This window comes from Coregonus clupeaformis, chromosome 14, assembly GCF_020615455.1.
Source record: "Coregonus clupeaformis isolate EN_2021a chromosome 14, ASM2061545v1, whole genome shotgun sequence".
NCBI classification, from domain to species: Eukaryota; Metazoa; Chordata; class Actinopteri; order Salmoniformes; family Salmonidae; genus Coregonus; species Coregonus clupeaformis.
In genome coordinates this window covers 4,584,158-4,607,656 of record NC_059205.1, presented here as the reverse complement: position 1 = coordinate 4,607,656, position 23,499 = coordinate 4,584,158, and the positions used below count along the sequence as shown (strand labels likewise).

The following is a 23,499-nucleotide window of genomic DNA, read 5'->3' as shown; positions in this document are numbered from 1 at the left end:
TCTCCATAGACTGGCCCTCTCACTGTACTGATGACCTCTTCTCCATAGACTGGCCCTCTCACTGTACTGATGACCTCTACTCCATAGACTGGCCCTCTCACTGTACTGATGACCTCTTCTCCATAGACTGGCCCTCTCACTGTACTGATGACCTCTTCTCCATAGACTGGCCCTCTCACTGTACTGATGACCTCTTCTCCATAGACTGGCCCTCTCACTGTACTGATGACTTCTTCTCCATAGACTGGCCCTCTCACTGTACTGATGACCTCTTCTCCATAGACTGGCCCTCTCACTGTACTGATGACCTCTTCTCCATAGACTGGCCCTCTCACTGTACTGATGACCTCTTCTCCATAGACTGGCCCTCTCACTGTACTGATGACCTCTTCTCCATAGACTGGCCCTCTCACTGTACTGATGACCTCTACTCCATAGACTGGCCCTCTCACTATACTGATGACCTCTTCTCCATAGACTGGCCCTCTCACTGTACTGATGACCTCTACTCCATAGACTGGCCCTCTCACTGTACTGATGACCTCTTCTCCATAGACTGGCCCTCTCACTGTACTGATGACCTCTTCTCCATAGACTGGCCCTCTCACTGTACTGATGACCTCTACTCCATAGACTGGCCCTCTCACTGTACTGATGACCTCTTCTCCATAGACTGGCCCTCTCACTGTACTGATGACCTCTTCTCCATAGACTGGCCCTCTCACTGTACTGATGACCTCTTCTCCATAGACTGACCCTCTCACTGTACTGATGACCTCTTCTCCATAGACTGGTCCTCTCACTGTACTGATGACCTCTACTCCATAGATTGGCCCTCTCACTGTCCTGATGACCTCTTCTCCATAGACTGGCCCTCTCACTGTACTGATGACCTCTGGCCAGCCTTAGTTGTATGGGTTGTATCCAAGCCCTGTCCACGTAGAACAGCATGCCCCACAGTCCTCCATTGACAGGCCAAAATACACCACGTTCCAAACAAGAGGTAAAACTAGGACGAACACACACACCTAATACCCAGTGGAGTCTAACTCACATGGGACCCTGAATGGAGCGAACGGAAGGGGGCTACATGTTTGTTTCCAGCGTCACCTAGCTAATGTGTCTCCTTATTCTTTACCCCCCCCCCCCCACCCCCAATAAATTAATCAGCAGATTTATTTTTAAAACAAGTTGCGCTAGAACTTGATGGACTCTTTAAAAATGCATTGAGCGCCACAGTGGAGCAGCTGCACAAAGCTGAGGCTGGGGTAACAGCAGCAGCAGGAGAAGAGCACATCACTGTGTGAGACACACACACACACAGAGAGAGAGAGAGAGAGAGAGAGAGAGAGAGAGAGAGAGAGAGAGAGAGAGAGAGAGAGAGAGAGAGAGAGAGAGAGAGAGAGAGAGAGAGAGAGAGAGAGAGAGAGAGAGAGAGAGAGAGAGAATGGGAGAGAGAGAGAGAGAGAGAGAGAGAGAGAGAGAGAGAGAGAGAGAGAGAGAGAGAGAGAGAATGGGAGAGAGAATGGGAGAGAGAGAGAGAGAGGGAGGGGGAGGGGGATGAAGAGAGAAAGAGAGAGAGATGGAGAGAGAGAGCAGGAGAGACAGAGGTATTTTTTTTTTACATTTTTGTCATTTAGCAGACGCTTTTATCCAGAGCGACTTACAGTTAGTGAGTGCATAATTTTTTTAAAAAATTTTTTATACTGGTCCCCCGTGGGAAACGAACCCACAACCCTGGCGTTGCAAATGCCATGCTCTACCAACTGAGCTACACGGGACCAAGGGTGCAATTAGCACATCGGAGTGAGAAATTCCTGGGTCTTGTTGCAGAAGAGGTGAAAAGGGGAATGGGATATTTCGGGGGGATAGTCACTACACTTCAGTCCAGGAATAGCCAGGAGAGAGCTATCATCTTTGAGATGTTTTTCAGGGGTGCAGAAACATTGAGGACTGGAGCTGGCCACCCCTGGTCTAAAAGAGCTGTGCACCCCTGGTCTAAAAGAGCTGGCCACCCCTGGTCTAAAAGAGCTGGCCACCCCTGGTCTAAAAGAGCTGGCCACCCCTGGTCTAAAAGAGCTGGCCACCCCTGGTCTAAAAGAGCTGTGCACCCCTGGTCTAAAAGAGCTGGCCACCCCTGGTCTAAAAGAGCTGGCCACCCCTGGTCTAAAAGAGCTGGCCACCCCTGGTCTAAAAGAGCTGGCCACCCCTGGTCTAAAAGAGCTGGCCACCCCTGGTCTAAAAGAGCTGGCCACCCCTGGTCTAAAAGAGCTGGCCACCCCTGGTCTAAAAGAGCTGGCCACCCCTGGTCTAAAAGAGCTGTGCACCCCTGGTTTAAAGGTATATATCTCAACAGTATGATGGCAACCAAACCATAGTAGTGTTGTTGATAGGCTTAGGTTTATTGAACCATTTCGATGGAATGCACCGAAATGACATCCAGTAAAAAACATGGTGAGGTCTCCCAGTGCATAATGTTGTTACTATGTAACGTTGTTACCATGTAACGTTGTTACCATGTAATGTTGTTACTAAGTAACGTTGTTACTATGTAACGTTGTTACCATGTAATGTTGTTACCATGTAACGTTGTTACCATGTAACGTTGTTACCATGTAATGTTGTTACTAAGTAACGTTGTTACCATGTAACGTTGTTACTATGTAACGTTGTTACCATGTAATGTTGTTACTAAGTAACGTTGTTACCATGTAATGTTGTTACCATGTAACGTTGTTACCATGTAATGTTGTTACCATGTCATGTTGTCACTTAGCGAGTTCCTAGGCGAATATTATCATGATCCATTACATATGTCATAAGACTTTATACAGTGGCCTGAAACTCATAGTTTACAGGCCACATCAGGCCTGCAAGTAGGGTTGCAAAATTCCACAACCTTTCCCAACATTTCTTCCAGTAATCTTACATTTTACATTTTAGTCTTTTAGCAGACACTCTTATCCAGAGTGACTTACAGTTAGTTAGTGCATACAATTTTTCATACTGGCCCCCCGTGGGAATTGAACCCACAACCCTGGCATTGCAAATGCCATGCTCTACCAACTGAGCTACACGGGACTACAACCAGGATTTCCAACCAGGATTTCTGGAAAACCTGAAAAACCCTAACTATAAATCACATTATGCTGGCTTGCAAAATGATGTGTAATTCCTATTGGAATCAAGCCAGTGTTAGGATATCCAACAGTTGACATTTGTATTCACCTGCAACCTGTATTCATAATAACTGCCAGGGTTAAGAACAGTGGGAGGAGACTACCTAAGCCGTTGAAACTGGAACAACCATTTCAGTAACGGGTGCAAAAATGAAATGATTGGATCAGTTTGTGTAGCATAACATTGAATCAATCAATCACTCAATGTACATGCAAAAACACAGATATTAAAAGCAATTCCAAAAATTCTACCTGCAGTAGAGCATGCTGGGAAAAAAGTTCATTTGTTAACATATCTTTAAAACATTTAGTTGGTGTGACTTCTCATTTAGTTTGAGTCAGTACCACATAAAGATTATAAGTAATAATGACTTTTCATTGACTTTCAGTAAAAATGCCCTGGGGTTTAACAGTGTGACCTTATTATTAGGTTGCATTATTACCTGTCCTTGAGCTGTTCTTGTCTATTAATGTTCTGTATTATGTCATGTTTCATGTTTTGTGTGGACCCCAGGAAGACTAGCTGCTGCTTTTGCAACAGCTAATGGGGATCCTAATAAAATATAAAATACTAAGTTAAATTATTTTTAAGTTGTTACAGTGACATTGTTCCAACTCTAGCCTGAGAGGAAAACTTTAGATCCCCGAACCTCGTCCTTGTCAACAGCCTTCTAATAGTCCCTCCTGAGTGGTTGATTTCTATGGCTTTGTTTTCCCTCTTTCTTCCTGTGTTTCTCTAGACAGCTGTGTATTGCTGTTGGGGCGCCATTGGAGGTACTTGAAGTGAGTGAATTTTGAAATCCCTGTAGCTCCATAAGAATGCCATGCAACGTTGGCTATGAGCTCCCCCCGTCTGTTCCAACGTTGTGGCGCTCCAGTTTGGACTGTACCACACACTTGGAAGCATTACTCACACATACCAGCTGTGTTGTCGTCCAGGATTTCTGTGGCTTGTTTTTGGGGGCCGTTTTTAATAAATAGCTGTGATATATCAATTTGGAGGGGTTGACGCAAGCAATTGAGGGACAGATGGATGACGGACAGAGGCATACAGACAGACAGACAGACAGACAGACAGACAGACAGACAGACAGACAGACAGAGACAGACGTCTGGAGACTTACGGGAAAGTAGAGAAGCAAGGCTCCAAACAAGATGGCCTCCAGGAGGACGAGACCAGACGCTCGGATCCTCTACAAGAAAGAGAGAGAAAGAGAGAGAGCGAGCGAGAGCGAGCGAGAGCGAGAGAGAGAGAGAGAGAGAGAGAGAATCAATAACAGAGAACATACCATCCAACAACCACAGTTATTAGGATGATACCTACACAATCATATTATCTACTGAGAGAAATTGTCATTCATTCACTCATGTCTACTCGGCTGAAAATTCATGTAAAAGAATTTGACTGAAAGGCGAACATAATGACTATGATTTACCAAGAGGGTCCCTTAGTTGAGCTGCTCTGCTACCAATCACATTAGTGAAAACAAGAGAGGACGGCGGGACATTTCTGGGCTAAATTTAATTACTCATTATTGCCTAGAAGGCAATGTCTTCTATTTAAATATGTAAATTCACACTCCTCGAGGGACATCTCCTCTGAACTGTATTTCTGGAAGATTCTTATAGAGAATAACATGACTAGTCAGTTTCACACCACAAGTACAGACTGTTAGCTCATATTTTGGAACACAATTTACAGGTATGTTTAGCTTTAAATGGACATTACATTCCAAAATCTGGATGGGAGTTCCCCTATAATGACCTGCTTGACCCCTGACCCCTGACCCCTGCTTCCCCCCAATGAGCCCTTACCTTGTTCCTGCGGAAGTGGTAGACCAGCATCATGGCCACTAAGTCCAACAGCATGCAGAGGCCCTGGAAGGAGGCTACGGAAAGCCGGAGGGCCCCGTCCTCCTGAGCCAGGCAGGGCGTGTCGTCCCGGCAGTAGGGGCAGCCCTCACGGCACGGCAGACACTTACTGGACACCTCCGAGGGGTCCTCGCCGAGAGTGTGACCACCGCTCTCTTTCCCCGGGAAAGGACAGATGGAAGGAACACAGAGAAGTTAGAGGATATTTGTCTCAATGTTGTTGTTTCTGTGTATAATATGTCCTGTTCCCAGTAAGAGTAGCTGTTGCTGAAGTAAATGCTAATAGAGATGGAAATAAACAACATGTCAATGTAAACAGCTGGTGACAACTAGCCTTCCATTTAATCTACAGTGAAACATTCCAGTCAAGACATTTAGAACAGCATTTCGGAAATTGGCCATGTGGCGGCAGATGGATTAGCAATTAGCAGGGTGTCAGGGTGCAACCGTTTCACAAAACGTTGTCATAAAACTTCAAATAACTCCTATGTGCGGTAGCAAAAGCTACAGTACAGGGTAGGTCCACTAGCGCTGTAGCTACTAGATGTGTTGAGTTATTGTGGTCCACTAGCGCTGTAGCTACTAGATGTGTTGAGTTATTGAGAGGTATGTAATACTTAGTATCACAGTCACACAGATGTTATCCATCCTCTCAGTAAAAAGTGTCTAATAAGCCTGTAATTACTCCACTGGTCCCAATATGCACATAATCTATACGTCCCAAATGGCACCATATTCCCTACATAGTACATACTACATAGTGCACTACTGTTGACCAGAGCCCTAAAGCACAGCCTCATGACGTGGTAGAGCTCTGGCAGACAGCCTGATGAAATGGTAGAGCTCTGGCAGACAGCCTCATGACGTGGTAGAGCTCTGGCAGACAGCCTCATGACGTGGTAGAGCTCTGGCAGACAGCCTCATGACGTGGTAGAGCTCTGGCAGACAGCCTCATGAAGAGGTAGAGCCCTGGCAGACAGCCTCATGAAATGGTAGAGCTCTGGCAGACAGCCTCATGACGTGGTAGAGCTCTGGCAGACAGCCTCATGACGTGGTAGAGCTCTGGCAGACAGCCTCATGAAGTGGTAGAGCTCTGGCAGACAGCCTCATGAAATGGTAGAGCTCTGGCAGACAGCCTCATGACGTGGTAGAGCTCTGGCAGACAGCCTCATGACGTGGTAGAGCTCTGGCAGACAGCCTCATGAAGTGGTAGAGATCTGGCAGACTATATTATGAAGTGGTAGAGCTCTGGCAGACAGCCCCATGAAGTGGTAGAGCTCTGGCAGACTGTATCATGACGTGGTAGAGCTCTGGCAGACAGCCTCATGAAGTGGTAGAGCTCTGGCAGACAGCCTCATGAAGTGATAGAGCTCTGGCAGACAGCCCCATGAAGTGGTAGAGCTCTGGCAGACTGTATCATGAAGTGGTAGAGCTCTGGCAGACAGCCTCATGAAATGGTAGAGCTCTGGCAGACAGCCTCATGACGTGGTAAAGCTCTGGCAAACTGTATCATGAAGTGGTAGAGCTCTGGCAGACTGTATCATGAAGTGGTAGAGCTCTGGCAGACAGCCTCATGAAATGGTAGAGCTCTGGCAGACAGCCTCATGAAGTGATAGAGCCCTGGCCTTTTATGTAAATCCAGTCGATTTTGTGTGTGTTTGGTGTGTGTGTATTGGGCTGAAAAGATCACCTTAGCAGCAAGGAGTCAACATTGGTGGAAGACTAATCAAAGAGTAGGTTGTAATCGTGCTCTCTCTCTTCAAGACCATTTGCACCCTTCTGTTGGCATCATCGAGTGGGTTATGTGTCTTCTCAGTGGGTTATGTGTCTTCTCAGTGGGTTATGCGTCTTCTCAGTGGGTTGTGTGTCTTCTCAGTGGGTTATGCTGTCTTCTCAGTGGGTTATGCGTCTTCTCAGTGGGTTATGTGTCTTCTCAGTGGGTTATGTGTCTTCTCAGTGGGTTATGCGTCTTCTCAGTGGGTTATGCGTCTTCTCAGTGGGTTATGTGTCTTCTCAGTGGGTTATGCGTCTTCTCAGTGGGTTATGCGTCTTCTCAGTGGGTTATGCGTCTTCTCAGTGGGTTATGCGTCTTCTCAGTGGGTTATGCGTCTTCTCAGTGGGTTATGCGTCTTCTCTAGTGGGTAATGCATCTTCTCTGTGGGTTATGTGTCTTCTCAGTGGGTGATGTGTCTTCTCAGTGGGTTATGTGTCTTCTCATAATTAGTTGTTCTGAGTCATGTGTGAAGAAAGACCAGAGTCGTGTTGAGTGGGGCACTCTGAAGCAAAACCTGTTGGGTAACACTTTCCTTAAAGCCTGTCCTGCAGGTACTATTCTGCAGGTACTAACTTCTTATAAGCATGTATGATTTAAGCCTTTATAATGTCTTATAAAGGCTTAAATAAAGGTGTCGGTTCCAGATGCGTAGGTGTCAAAATGAGAATACTGAAAGAGATGGAGACCCGCACACTGTCAAAAATGAGGAATAAATCCAAAACTGAGGCTTAAATGCAAACATAAACATGTTTTATTTTGACATTATGGTGCAGAAAAGTTAGTAATTTAGTAATGATCAGTATGAGATGATAACAAGACATATAAGGGGGTCGCACATGACAAGTCTTACAACGCATTATACCTGCATCATAATGCACAATACCTACATCATAATGCATTATACCTGCAGGCTTAAACAGTTTGTTCCCTGTCTTAAACAACACCAAATGACGTGGACTTAGTGTTCTCCACTCCCCCAGGAATAAACCCTACAGGTGAATGACGTGGACTTAGTGTTCTCCACTCCCCCAGGAATAAACCCTACAGGTGAATGACGTGGACTCAGTGTTCTCCACTCCCCCAGGAATAAACCCTACAGGTGAATGACGTGGACTTAGTGTTCTCCACTCCTCCAGGAATAAACCCTACAGGTGAATGATGTGGACTCAGTGTTCTCCACTCCCCCAGGAATAAACCCTACAGGTGAATGACGTGGACTTAGTGTTCTCCACTCCCCCAGGAATAAACCCTACAGGTGAATGATGTGGACTCAGTGTTCTCCACTCCCCCAGGAATAAACCCTACAGGTGAATGATGTGGACTTAGTGTTCTCCACTCCCCCAGGAATAAACCCTACAGGTGAATGATGTGGACTTAGTGTTCTCCACTCCCCCAGGAATAAACCCTACAGGTGAATGACGTGGACTTAGTGTTCTCCACTCCCCCAGGAATAAACCCTACAGGTGAATGATGTGGACTTAGTGTTCTCCACTCCCCCAGGAATAAACCCTACAGGTGAATGACGTGGACTCAGTGTTCTCCACTCCCCCAGGAATAAACCCTACAGGTGAATGACGTGGACTCAGTGTTCTCCACTCCCCCAGGAATAAACCCTACAGGTGAATGACGTGGACTCAGTGTTCTCCACTCCCCCAGAATTGTTGGGTAACACTTTCCTTAAAGCCTGTCCTGCAAGTACTATTCTTTATAACTTCTTATAAGCATGTATGATTTAAGCCTTTATAATGTATTATAAAGGCTTAAATAAAGGTGTCGGTTCCAGATGCGTAGGTGTCAAAATGAGAATACTGAAAGAGATGGAGACCCGCACACTGTCAAAAATGAGGAATAAATCCAAAACTGAGGCTTAAATGCAAAAATAAACATGTTTTATTTTGACATTATGGTGCAGAAAAGTTAGTAATTTTGTAATGATCAGTATGAGATGATAACAAGACATATAAGGGGGTCGCACATGACAAGTCTTACAACGCATTATACCTGCATCATAATGCACAATACCTACATCATAATGCATTATACCTGCAGGCTTAAACAGTTTGTTCCCTGTCTTAAACAACACCAAATGACGTGGACTTAGTGTTCTCCACTCCCCCAGGAATAAACCCTACAGGTGAATGACGTGGACTTAGTGTTCTCCACTCCCCCAGGAATAAACCCTACAGGTGAATGACGTGGACTCAGTGTTCTCCACTCCCCCAGGAATAAACCCTACAGGTGAATGACGTGGACTTAGTGTTCTCCACTCCCCCAGGAATAAACCCTACAGGTGAATGACGTGGACTCAGTGTTCTCCACTCCCCAGGAATAAACCCTACAGGTGAATGACGTGGACTCAGTGTTCTCCACTCCCCCAGGAATAAACCCTACAGGTGAATGACGTGGACTCAGTGTTCTCCACTCCCCCAGGAATAAACCCTACAGGTGAATGACGTGGACTCAGTGTTCTCCACTCCCCCAGGAATAAACCCTACAGGTGAATGACGTGGACTTAGTGTTCTCCACTCCCCCAGGAATAAACCCTACAGGTGAATGATGTGGACTTAGTGTTCTCCACTCCCCCAGGAATAAACCCTACAGGTGAATGACGTGGACTCAGTGTTCTCCACTCCCCCAGGAATAAACGCTACAGGTCAAAGCATAATTCAGAATGTACACAGCACAATGAGCGCACAAACCACAAAACACTGGTTTGGATTTCGTGAAGTAAAGTGCCTCAGAGTACTTGCAAACAAACAAACACATAAATCTCCCAAGGCATAGCGTCTGTTAAGAACACAGTGAACAAGCGCAGACTGAGATGCTAAACAGTCACAGGAGGTTGGTGCCAGCTCCTGAGCTCCTGAGTGGCGCAGTGGTCCTGAGCTCTCTCCTGAGCTCCTGAGTGGCGCAGTGGTCCTGAGCTCTCTCCTGAGCTCCTGAGTGGCCCAGTGGTCCTGAGCTCTCTCCTGAGCTCCTGAGTGGCGCAGTGGTCCTGAGCTCTCTCCTGAGCTCCTGAGTGGCGCAGTGGTCCTGAGCTCTCTCCTGAGCTCCTGAGTGGCGCAGTGGTCCTGAGCTCCAGCTCCTGAGCTCCAGCTCCTGAGTGGCGCAGTGGTCCTGAGCTCTCTCCTGAGCTCCTGAGTGGCGCAGTGGTCCTGAGCTCTCTCCTGAGCGCTCTCCTGAGTGGCGCAGTGGTCTAAGGCACTGCATCGCAGTGCTAACTGTGCCACTAGAGATCCTGGTTCGTAATCCAGGCTCTGTCGCAGCCGGCCGCGACCGGGAGACTCATGGCGGCGCACAAGTGGCCCAGCGTCGTCTGGGGTAGGGAGGGAATGGCCGGCAGGGAGTGTAGCTCAGTTGATAGAGCATGGCGTTTGCAACGCCAGGGTTGTGGGTTCGATTCCCACGGGGGGCCAGTATAAAAAAAATATGTAATCACTAACTGTAAGTCGCTCTGGATAAGAGCGTCTGCTAAATGACTAAAATGTAAATATGTAAATGTGGCACCTTAATTGGGGAGGACGGGCTCATGGTTATGGCTGGAGCGGAATCAGTGGAATGGTATCAAATACATCATTATACCCTGATGAAGACAGCTTGTCTGTCCAAACGTTGGTTATTAAATTATTGCATCTGAGCTCCTAGAGTGTGAGGCTCTCCTTTTCTTTTTAATGTGTTCTACTCCGCTAGCCAGCACCTCTCCTAAACAGGTGTTCTACTCCGCTAGCCAGCACCTCCCCTAAACAGGTGTTCTACTCTGCTAGCCAGCACCTCTCCTAAACAGGTGTTCTACTCCGCTAGCCAGCACCTCTCCTAAACAGGTGTTCTACTCTGCTAGCCAGCACCTCTCCTAAACAGGTGTTCTACTCCGCTAGCCAGCACCTCTCCTAAACAGGTGTTCTACTCTGCTAGCCAGCACCTCTCCTAAACAGGTGTTCTACTCTTCTAGCCAGCACCTCCCCTAAACAGGTGTTCTACTCCGCTAGCCAGCACCCTCTCCTAAACAGGTGTTCTACTCTGCTAGCCAGCACTCTCCTAAACAGGTGTTCTACTCTGCTAGCCAGCACCTCCCCTAAACAGGTGTTCTACTCTGCTAGCCAGCACCTCTCCTAAACAGGTGTTCTACTCCGCTAGCCAGCACCTCTCCTAAACAGGTGTTCTACAGGTGTGTGTTTCTTCCACCTCCAGATCAAATACATCAAACATGGTTTCCATGGTTTCCATGTGTTTGATGCCATTCCATTTGCTCCGTTCCAGCCATTGTTATGAGCCGTCCTCCCCTCACCAGCCTCCACTGAATGCAGTCCCCAGTTAAAGATAAAATAAAACGAGACAAAGGAGCATTCAGCTGAAATAATTCCCCCTGCTAACAAGAGCCTAATTACTGACAGAGACGGCAACATCTCGTTAACCCTGCCGACCTCTGTGTGTGGATAAAACGATGCATAGGCCACTACCTGATTCTCCGTCAGCCTCTTGTTGAACACTGCTTTAACAAGTGTTCATTTCAGCTGAGTCTTACATTGTATCACAGCATATCCGGCATGGTGTTGGTGGTAGGTTACGTTGTATCGCAGCATATCCGGCATGGTGTTGGTGGTAGGTTACATTGTATCGCAGCATATCCGGCATGGTGTTGGTGGTAGGTTACATTGTATCGCAGCATATCCGGCATGGTGTTGGTGGTAAAGCTACATTGTATCGCAGCATATCCGGCATGGTGTTGGTGGTAGGTTACATTGTGTCGCAGCATATCCGGCATGGTGTTGGTGGTAGGTTACATTGTATCGCAGCATATCCGGCATGGTGTTGGTGGTAGGTTACATTGTATCGCAGCATATCCGGCATGGTGTTGGTGGTAGGTTACATTGTATCGCAGCATATCCGGCATGGTGTTGGTGGTAGGTTACATTGTATCGCAGCATATCCGGCATGGTGTTGGTGGTAGGTCACGTTGAATAGGTACACAACTAAAGCACAACCCAAAACATTGTTCAGGCTCACTTACAACTACAATACAGTATCAACAACATATAGATGATGAACTGTATATGGTTTTCCATAGCTTTGCCAATGTCATTATATAAAATGGTGAACAAAACAGGCCCTAAAATGGAGGACTTGTGGAACTCCTTTTGTGATGTCCGGGAAACTAGACATTTGACCGTCCACATGTACACACAGAGTTCTGTCAGAGTCGATGAACCAATTAACGGATGGACACCATCTCACGAGGAAAATAATCACTGACTAATCAAAGAAATCCGATGACTTTTTTATCAGCATCTCATTTCATGGAGTTTGCCATGACTCTGAAGATGAGACCCTCTCGGCACCTGTTTTTACTTAATGCTTTATATCTTTATTTGCTTTGGTTGTTGCTAGGAAACAACAATAAATGATATTGGGTTGTGAGGAATGACAGTGGCGGGTCAATTCAAAAAGTGGAAATGAGTATCGCTCCTGCAATCCAATCTAAGCCGAGGAGATGCATTCGAATCTTTTTGAATGATGTGGTTGTGGGCTTTTGAAGATGACTTTCTCTCTCTCCGACGCTACCTTCAAGTCTCCTATTGCATTCCAATAAGAGTGGGGCATCGCCAGGGGTGCAGTATACCGTATACATACTAATAACTTCCTCCTCATGCCCTGGTTCTGACCTAAGCCTGTGCTGTGCATTCATCCAAGGTAATTGTATAGAGGTATTGAAAATAAATACTCCTTTCATGTTATACGCACTTATCAAAACTATATGAAAACATTGCTCATGATGCCAAACCAATATCAATGAAAACAGATGCCCCTTGATGCTCAGCTCAAACACAGGACAGGCATGGCCAATATGGCCTATATGTCAAATATAGTGTCCGAAAAAAGTATATAGTATGAATAAGCTGGAAGTGTTGTTGTCCATTAGTTTATTCCAATTAGGGGAGGGGTGGTAGGGTTAGGGGAAAAAAATAAAGGAAGATATGTGTAAAAATATATATGTTGTATATATATTTACAGAAAATATATATGGGGGATTGGAAATGATGTAGACAATTACATTGATGGGAAGCCACAATATATCTGCAATATTAAAGCTGATCTACCTCTTATTTTTTATTTTATTTTATTTATTTTAAAAAAGTGATTATAAATCAGAGTGGAGGTGAAAGATGCCACCTGTTGCTGGGCAGGGAAACAGCAAACCTACTTGTAAAGCCGTTGAGTGCCACTCTGCTCGGGTGGTAGAAGCCTCTCCGGCATTGGCACTTGTACTTGTCCAGCACGAATCCATGGCCGGCAATGGGCTTGCACTAGGGAGAGACGAGAGAGAGAGAGAAAGAGAGAGAGAGAGAGAGAGAGAGAGAGAGAGAGAGAGAGAGAGAGAGAGAGAGAGAGAGAGAGAGAGAGAGAGAGAGAGAGAGAGAGAGTGTTTATCTAAAAGGCATGTAAACAGGAGAGAGGGAAGAATGGAGGGAAGGTGACTCAGCCTTCTATTTGCTATGTGTTTTTCTAAAACGAAATGAAATACCCTGTGGCGCTGTAATGTGAAATTCTGTCAAAAACTGAAATATTTGGGTTGGTTATGTAACGACAGAACAGTCTTTTTTTTTCTCCTATTCAGGTCTGTGCTCTTTGAAAAGGCACTCTCATATCCTATTCAAATCTCAACTCAACTGGCAGGCCGTAACTAACAGCCCTGGAATTCAGTTATTCAAACACACAACCTTTTTTGCCTATTTACCTTTTTCATTTTTACGTTAACGTTTACATTGTTTTGTCATAATGAAAGACAAACACTATAGCTGATGCAGACATTAATCAAGACAACACAGAGTATCAGGTTAACCTTAAAGGTAGACTCAGTGATATGACCTAGATGCAGAAAGTAAACAGCATAGTGGGTCTATTTCCACAACAACTAAGAGCGGTGAAGCGCGAGGCTCAACTTCTCCTCTGTTTTGATCCCGCTATTACCACGCTGTACACAGCGTGAACCGAACCCATGCACATGTGCAGATACTGTGTGTGACGGTGTGAGAGTGAAGTGTTGCATCTCTCTCATCTCAATATCTCCGGTGCTGCCCGTGGCAACGTCATTTTGCTGAGTCTGCCTCTAAAGCATCCTGACAAAATGTCTCTACAACACTGTCAAAAGACACACTGCATCTGACGTAGAATTGCATACAGTTTAATCCACTTTCCCTAAAGAGAACTGGCATAATGTTTTTATGAGAAAACGGTTAAAGCCAAACTGCACCTTATTCCACTCACTATGGGACAACAATGTCCATAAAAAAATTTAATAGGCTTATTTTATTTTATCTGCATGCCTATTTAGTTTATTTAGTCTTGTTATTAGTATTTTATATATTTCCAAAGTTACTTATTTGATTGCTTTCCAATGTTACTTATTTGATTACTATGTCACTTTTGTCGCCATTGCACTGTGTGAGAATGCTATTCTCCTACATGAGAATGCTATTCATTGACTACAGCTCAGTGTTCAACACCATAGTGCCCTCAAAGCTCATTACTAAGCTAAGGACCCTGGGACTAAACACCTCCCTCTGCAACTGGATCCTGGACGTCCTGACGGGACGCCCCCAGGTGGTAAGGGTAGGTAACAACACATCTGCCACGCTGATCCTCAACACGGGAGCCCCTCAGGGGTGTCCCGTACTCCCTGTTCACCCATGACTGCATGGTCAGGCACGACTCCAACACCATCATTAAGTTTGCCGACGACACAACAGTGGTAGGCCTGATCACCAACAACGATGAGACAGCCTATAGGGAGGAGGTCAGAGACCTGGCCGTGTGGTGCCAGGATAACAAACTCTCCCTCAACGTGATCAAGACAAAGGAGATGATTGTGGACTGCAGGAAAAGGAGGAGCGAGCACGCCCCCATTCTCATCAACGGGGCTGTAGTGGAGCAGGTTGAGAGCTTCAAGTTCCTTGGTGTCCATCCACATCACCAACAAACTATCATGGTCCAAACACACCAAGACAGTTGTGAAGAGGGAACGACAAAGCCTATTCCTCCTCAGGAGACTGAAAAGATTTGGCGTGGGTCCTCAGATCCTCAAAAAGTTCTACAGCTGCACCATCGAGAGCATCCTGACTGGTTGCATCACTGCCTGGTATGGCACTGCTCGGCCTCCGACCGCAAGGCACTACAGAAGGTAGTGCGTATGGCCCAGTACATCACTGAGGCCAAGCGTCCTGCCATCCAGGACATCTATACCAGGCGGTGTCAGAGGAAGGCCCTAAAAATTGTCAAAGACTCCAGCCACCCTAGTCATAGACTGTTCCCTCTGCTACAGCATGGTAAGCGTTACCGGAGTGCCAAGTCTAGGTCCAAAAGACTTCTTAACAGCTTCTACCCCCAAGCCATAAGACTCCTGAACAGCTAATAAAATGGCTACCGGGACTATTTGCATTGCCCCCCTCTTTTACGCTGCTGCTACTCTCTGTTTATTATCTATGCATAGTCACTTTAACTCTACCTACATGTACATATTACCTAAATTACCAACTAACCTGTGCCCCTGCACATTGACTCTGTACCGGTAACCCCTGTATACAGCCTCACTACTGTTAATTTACTTCTTCTCTTTAATTATTTAATTTAATTTTAATTTAATGTTTTACTTAACACATATTTTTCTTAAAACTGCATTGTTGGTTAAGGGCTTGTAAGTAAGCATTTCACTGTAAGGTCTACACCTGTTGTATTCGGCGCATGTGACAAATACGATTTGATTTGATTTGAAGCCTTCAAGTACATGACAATAACATTGGATTTGACTGGATTTGATTTGTGTTCGCCAGTGGATCGAGGTGACCAGGACTGGCCCCCATTATCTGATATATTACACACATAATAATTTACAGTCCTTTTCTACAAACCTTTTTCAACAGGCATCCAATATATCTTAAATAATAAAAATATATGAATATATTAAAATAAGTGGCGATAGGGAGTAGGCATGCCGCTGGCTTGATGCTGGAAAAAGCGTCTTGCCTCCGACTGGCAGCTGTAGTGTCACCGGTCAGGAGAAGGGCAGGTGAAGGATGGGTGAAGGGCAGGTGAAGGATGGGTGAAGGGCAGGTGAAGGGTGGGTGAAGGGCAGGTGAAGGGTGGGTGAAGGGCAGGTGAAGGGTGGGTGAAGAGCAGGTGAAGGATGGGTGAAGGGCAGGTGAAGGATGGGTGAAGGGCAGGTGAAGGGTGGGTGAAGGGAAGGTGAAGGATGGGTGAAGGGCAGGTGAAGGGTGGGTGAAGGGCAGGTGAAGGGTGGGTGAAGAGCAGGTGAAGGGTGGGTGAAGGGCAGGTGAAGGGTGGGTGAAGGGCAGGTGAAGGGTGGGTGAAGGGCAGGTGAAGGGTGGGTGAAGGGTGGGTGAAGGGTGGGTGAAGGGTGGGTGAAGGGCAGGTGAAGGGTGGGTGAAGGGCAGGTGAAGGGTGGGTGAAGGGTGGGTGAAGGGCAGGTGAAGGGTGGGTGAAGGGCAGGTGAAGGGTGGGTGAAGGGTGGGTGAAGGGTGGTGAAGGGTGGGTGAAGGGTGGGTGGGCTGTTTGAGGAAAACTGCACATGAACGGCAGGAGCACGGCTGCCGCTTGACAAATCTGTTGCACGGCACTCGACCACTCTGGAGGGAATCCGGCCTCCTGAGTTCTCATTGCTAACTGGGTTAACGCCAGATTTGTTTAATATCAAAGAGGTACTACCAAAAACGATGTAAACAATATTCCAGTATGCCATTATCCCAAGCAATAATAATAATATGCCGTTTAACAGACGCTTTTATCCAAAGCGACTTACAGTCATGCGTGCATACATTTTTTTTGTGTATGGGTGGTCCTGGGGATCGAACCCACTACCTTGGCATTACAAGCGCCGTGCTCTACCAGCTGAGCTACAGAGGACCACATAAGCAAATAATAGCCCTTGATTTCTGCATCGCACATAATATAATTATTCAGACACTGGGAGCGATTTGTCTAAATGAACTCCTCTTAACACTGTTAAAGACGTCCTCCAGCAATTTTTGTTACTTCTGCTGTTGAAAAGCGATATCCCAAGTATAAATATAGTAAAGTACACACATTCAAGGCAAAGAAAATATGTTTTGAGCAAAATAGTGTTTTTTTAAGGAGTAAGCCATTCAAGGAGTTGGTCTGATTGTCAGATGTGATGTCATCAGCCTCCTCATTGCTTGAGGAGCAATAGAGAACAAAAGAGGAAAGCCCCCCCCCCCCCTTGTGCCATGTCATGATGATACCTGGAACACCTATTGAGATGTGCCTTTGGTTCAGTACATCAGCTGATAAATGAGGTGAAAAGGAGACTGGAGTGCCACTTTAAATAAGTATTTTCTTCTGACTTGCGAATCCCGAGCAAACGCCCCTATAATAATCCTGAGAACAGCGTCAGGGGAAATAACACGCCTTTGCCAAGTTGCAGGAATCTAATCAATATCTAAATTAAGAGTTAAGACCTTGTTTGCAGAATTTAAATTCACTGCATAACTCCAGCTTGCTTAAACATGAACCATCTGGATCGACTGGGAGAAAACACTTCCTTAAACATGAACCATCTGGATCGACTGGGAGAAAACACTTCCTTAAACATGAACCATCTGGATCGACTGGGGGAAAACACTTCCTTAACGGTGCAGTTTGGAGCTCCGTCCCAAATAGATTTGCAGTGAATTTGACATGAATGCTCATGAATAGTGGATTATACTGTGTGATTGCATTATGTAGGCTTTGAGACAGGGGCGGCAGGTAGCTTAGTGGTTAAGAGCATTGTGCCAGTAACCGAAAGGTCGCTGGTTATAATCCCCGAGCCGACTAGGTGAAAAATCTGTCGATGTGCCCTTGAGCAAGGCACTTAACCCTAATTGCTCCTGTAAGTTGCTCTGGATAAGAGCGTCTGCTAATGGACAAAAAAAAAAAGAAAAAAAAAAGACATTGGTGATGTAGAGGAACTGGGGTATGGTTTGAAGGAAGGGAAATCAAACCTATACGTGTTACTTTGATCCATTGTTTTTGAGCCTAGATAACTCCCCATTCACCACTAGGCTTATTCTACTGGTGAAAACAGACAGATGAAACGTTAAGCTCTACTGTATTTCGGGGAAAATCACCAATGTTTTGAGGAAGCAGTCTTAGATATCCCGACAACTTGATCATCACTTTGTTTCTTACTGGGATAACAGTTCACACCTGTATTTGCTGCATATTGATGTCAGAAAATGAGGAACGGTTGATTTGATACTGTGCCTTAATTCATAGATCATCTTCCAGGTGTATTGAAAGCTAAGGGAAACTAGTTCAGGGCCAAGCTGCTAGTCCTTTTGGAGCAGGTGGCAGAACTGGTCTCCCATGAGGTTCCGAGAGTCATACTCCACAAACTTCCAACATCTGCAGAGAGCGCACGAGGACGACATGATAATATCCTCTACCGCCCAGCAGGGGAGTGTGGGTAAATAAACCCACCAGCTTTATTGTGGACTTATTTTGTGCTTACTTTAGCTCTGAAGGAGAAACTCATTAAGATAACGCCCACCAAGGAACATGAAGCGCATGGAGGATGAAAAATGACGCTTATTGTGGGATTATCGAGGTCTATGGAAGAATTGTTGTATTTATATCAACCTGAAAGAACTGTTTGTGTTGATATGTGCACAGTGACCTGACGTATGTTTTTTTTCAGGGTGCATCTGGACAACACATTAATCTCTCTTGCCATCTGCAGTGTGTTCAAATGATTGATGTGGGTCCTGGTTGTGTCGTGTGTGTCATACATGAGACTTTAAAAGCGTGCATCGAGGCTCTTAACAGTGAATAACTTAACCTAGCACATCTGGTGCAGCGAACCGCCTTGGAGCATTTTCTTGTGCCTCTCCATGCATCACTAATCAGGGATGTCTTTCATACACTCGCCTCCAGGCTGGTGTTAAATGGTGCCAGGGTCCACACTCGACTCCAGGCTGGAGTTAAATGGTACCAGGGACTACACTCTGCTCCAGGCTGGAGTTAAATGGTGCCAGGGACTACACTCGGCTCCAGGCTGGAGTTAAATGGTGCCAGGGACTACACTCGGCTCCAGGCTGGTGTTAAATGGTGCCAGGGACTACACTCGGCTCCAGGCTGGAGTTAAATGGTGCCAGGGACTACACTCTGCTCCAGGCTGGTGTTAAATGGTGCCAGGGACTACACTCTGCTCCAGGCTGGTGTTAAATGGTACCAGGGACTACACTCGGCTCCAGGCTGGAGTTAAATGGTGCCAGGGACTACACTCGGCTCCAGGCTGGAGTTAAATGGTACCAGGGACTACACTCTGCTCCAGGCTGGAGTTAAATGGGGCCAGGGACTACACTCGGCTCCAGGCTGGAGTTAAATGGGGCCAGGGACTACACTCGGCTCCAGGCTGGTGTTAAATGGTACCAGGGACTACACTCAGCTCCAGGCTGGTGTTAAATGGTGCCAGGGACTACACTCAGCTCCAGGCTGGAGTTAAATGGGGCCAGGGACTACACTCGGCTCCAGGCTGGAGTTAAATGGTGCCAGGGACTACACTCGGCTCCAGGCTGGAGTTAAATGGGGCCAGGGACTACACTCGGCTCCAGGCTGGAGTTAAATGGTGCCAGGGCCTGCCGTTTTTTTTCCTTCTGGAATTATGAAAATGTGAGAATTAGCCTTTTGACATGCCACAGTTTGATACATCCCCTTCATCTTTCTGAAGACCCAAAGGGAGAGAGTAATATTAGGTGCCCAAGCTACTTCTGGAACATGTTTGCAGACGTATTGTGAAACAGACAAGAAAAGCTCAACCCGTGAAATCTCAATTCAACCATGATAATACTTCTAAGGGAGAACAGAAAAGTTAACATTAATCTCGGTGAAAGCGCCACGTGGTCAAAATGGTTGGAGTCAGACTAGGATCTTAAAATGTTATTGCACATCATCATGTACATTGGTTCACCAATCAGGGCCTTGATGGACCATGACACAACGTCCCGAGAACATTCAGGGGACCATGATGGACCATGACAACGTCCCGAGAACATTCAGGGGACCATGATGGACCATGACACAACGTCCCGAGAACATTCAGGGGACCATGATGGACCATGACACAACGTCCCGAGAACATTCAGGGGGACCATGATGGACCATGACACAACGTCCGAGAACATTCAGGGGACCATGATGGACCATGACACAACGTCCCGAGAACATTCAGGGGACCATGATGGACCATGACACAACGTCCCGAGAACATTCAGGGGACCATGATGGACCATGACACAACGTCCCGAGAACATTCAGGGGACCATGATGGACCATGAAACAACGTCCCGAGAACATTCAGGGGACCATGATGGACCATGACACAACGTCCCGAGAACATTCAGGGGACCATGATGGACCATGACACAACGTCCCGAGAACATTCAGGGGACCATGATGGACCATGACACAACGTCCCGAGAACATTCAGGGGACCATGATGGACCATGACACAACGTCCCGAGAACATTCAGGGGACCATGATGGACCATGACACAACGTCCCGAGAACATTCAGGGGACCATGAACTAACATCCCATGAAAGTCCTAAAAACGTCCTCTTGGTTAAAGGGGCAGTCTGCAGTTGCTACATACATTTTTGGACTAATGAATGTATTAAATTTACCCATTAATTCTTTGAGAATATAACTTATTAATGCCTCATGAGTTTATTTCAAATATAAGCTTGTTTGACAGCAAATATAAACAAACCATATTTAGCCTCAAAACATGGTTAAAACTATATTTTTTATATAATGGATGGTCAGTACTTGCATCCATAGCTCTGTCTATGAATTTGAGAGTGGTTACATTTCTCCAGGCCCATCCCTCAGCCTTTTAATTAATGATCCAGAGGTTTTGTATAATTTCAGCCAGTGGTTTTGAAACAGGTCCACGTGTCCCTGAAAATGGTGCACAATTGTGTCCTACGTCATTAAATTTAGTATGATATGTTACGTCCTGCAATTTGTTTGATATGTTACGAATTCCAATTCATACAATATGTTATGAATTTGTAAGTGCTTAACCCTATCGTTCCCAAGATCACAGCAAAAACCGGCTTTTCATTTATCTGTCTTTCATGTCCAGCCCTTATATTTAGCCTCACAATTAAGTGTTTTACCATTTTCTTTTCAGGACAACCAGAGATACAAGTAGAACACAAAAAACAATTTGACATAAACTGTTGCATTCATGAGTATTATTGACAAATGTCAATGAAAAACAAGTTCAGTCAAAACAAAAACTGGATGAAAATGAATTGATATGAATGCTGTGAGTACAGAAATGGTTTGCTCACTGGGAAATGAATATCCAACTAGTCAGTGACAACTGTGTGGAGTTTGGAATTTGTGACAGCAGCTATGTGATTTTATTACAGTATCCTAGACACTATGTTCTAGGATTTCCTCTGATCTTCTCTGTAGAAGAACCCCTTACCTTCTAACCACTCAGTATCCTAGACACTATGTTCTAGGATTTCCTCTGATCTTCTCTGTAGAAGAACCCTTACCTTCTAACCACTCAGTATCCTAGACACTATGTTCTAGGATTTCCCTCTGATCTTCTCTGTAGAAGAACCCCTTACCTTCTAACCACTCAGTATCCTAGACACTATGTTCTAGGATTTCCTCTGATCTTCTCTGTAGAAGAACCCCTTACCTTCTAACGACTCAGTATCCTAGACACTATGTTCTAGGATTTCCTCCTGATCTTCTCTGTAGAAGAACCCCTTACCTTCTAACCACTCAGTATCCTAGACACTATGTTCTAGGATTTCCTCTGATCTTCTCTGTAGAAGAACCCCTTACCTTCTAACCACTCAGTATCCTAGACACTATGTTCTAGGATTTCCTCTGATCTTCTCTGTAGAAGAACCCCTTACCTTCTAACGACTCAGTATCCTAGACACTATGTTCTAGGATTTCCTCTGATCTTCTCTGTAGAAGAACCCCTTACCTTCTAACCACTCAGTATCCCAGACACTATGTTCTAGGATTTCCTCTGATCTTCTCTGTAGAAGAACCCCTTACCTTCTAACCACTCAGTATCCTAGACACTATGTTCTAGGATTTCCTCTGATCTTCTCTGTAGAAGAACCCCTTACCTTCTAACCACTCAGTATCCTAGACACTATGTTCCCAGGATTTCCTCTGATCTTCTCTGTAGAAGAACCCCTTACCTTCTAACAACTCAGTATCCTAGACACTATGTTCTAGGATTTCCTCTGATCTTCTCTGTAGAAGAACCCCTTACCTTCTAACCACTCAGTATCCCAGACACTATGTTCTAGGATTTCCTCTGATCTTCTCTGTAGAAGAACCCATTACCTTCTAACCACTCAGTATCCCAGACACTATGTTCTAGGATTTCCTCTGATCTTCTCTGTAGAAGAACCCCTTACCTTCTAACCACTCAGTATCCCAGACACTATGTTCTAGGATTTCCTCTGATCTTCTCTGTAGAAGAACCCCTTACCTTCTAACCACTCAGTATCCTAGACACTATGTTCTAGGATTTCCTCTGATCTTCTCTGTAGAAGAACCCCTTACCTTCTAACGACTCAGTATCCCAGACACTATGTTCTAGGATTTCCTCTGATCTTCTCTGTAGAAGAACCCCTTACCTTCTAACCACTCAGTATCCCAGACACTATGTTCTAGGATTTCCTCTGATCTTCTCTGTAGAAGAACCCTTACCTTCTAACCACTCAGTATCCTAGACACTATGTTCTAGGATTTCCTCTGATCTTCTCTGTAGAAGAACCCCTTACCTTCTAACCACTCAGTATCCTAGACACTATGTTCTAGGATTTCCTCTGATCTTCTCTGTAGAAGAACCCCTTACCTTCTAACCACTCAGTATCCCAGACACTATGTTCTAGGATTTCCTCTGATCTTCTCTGTAGAAGAACCCCTTACCTTCTAACGACTCAGTATCCCAGACACTATGTTCTAGGATTTCCTCTGATCTTCTCTGTAGAAGAACCCCTTACCTTCTAACCACTCAGTATCCTAGACACTATGTTCTAGGATTTCCTCTGATCTTCTCTGTAGAAGAACCCCTTACCTTCTAACCACTCAGTATCCTAGACACTATGTTCTAGGATTTCCTCTGATCTTCTCTGTAGAAGAACCCCTTACCTTCTAACCACTCAGTATCCCAGACACTATGTTCTAGGATTTCCTCTGATTTTCTCTGTAGAAGAACCCCTTACCTTCTAACCACTCAGTATCCTAGACACTATGTTCTAGGATTTCCTCTGATTTTCTCTGTAGAAGAACCCCTTACCTTCTAACCACTCAGTATCCCAGACACTATGTTCTAGGATTTCCTCTGATCTTCTCTGTAGAAGAACCCCTTACCTTCTAACCACTCAGTATCCTAGACACTATGTTCTGGGATTTCCTCTGATCTTCTCTGTAGAAGAACCCCTTACCTTCTAACCACTCAGTATCCCAGACACTATGTTCTAGGATTTCCTCTGATCTTCTCTGTAGAAGAACCCCTTACCTTCTAACCACTCAGTATCCCAGACACTATGTTCTAGGATTTCCTCTGATCTTCTCTGTAGAAGAACCCCTTACCTTCTAACCACTCAGTATC

General features: G+C 45.5%; 1 protein-coding gene across 1 annotated transcript in view; it reads right to left on the bottom strand.

Moving 5' to 3' along the window:
* The window catches only part of LOC121581639 (probable G-protein coupled receptor 158), a 100,404-nt gene that overhangs the window by 38,373 nt on the left and 38,532 nt on the right, over positions 1 to 23,499 (bottom strand). The window contains exons 3-5 of the mRNA XM_045224630.1: positions 13,025 to 13,127; positions 4,995 to 5,206; positions 4,304 to 4,372 (exon numbers count right to left, since the gene is read on the bottom strand). Coding sequence (XP_045080565.1) covers positions 4,304 to 4,372; positions 4,995 to 5,206; positions 13,025 to 13,127 — 384 coding nt within the window. The remainder of the gene's footprint in view (positions 1 to 4,303; positions 4,373 to 4,994; positions 5,207 to 13,024; positions 13,128 to 23,499) is intronic.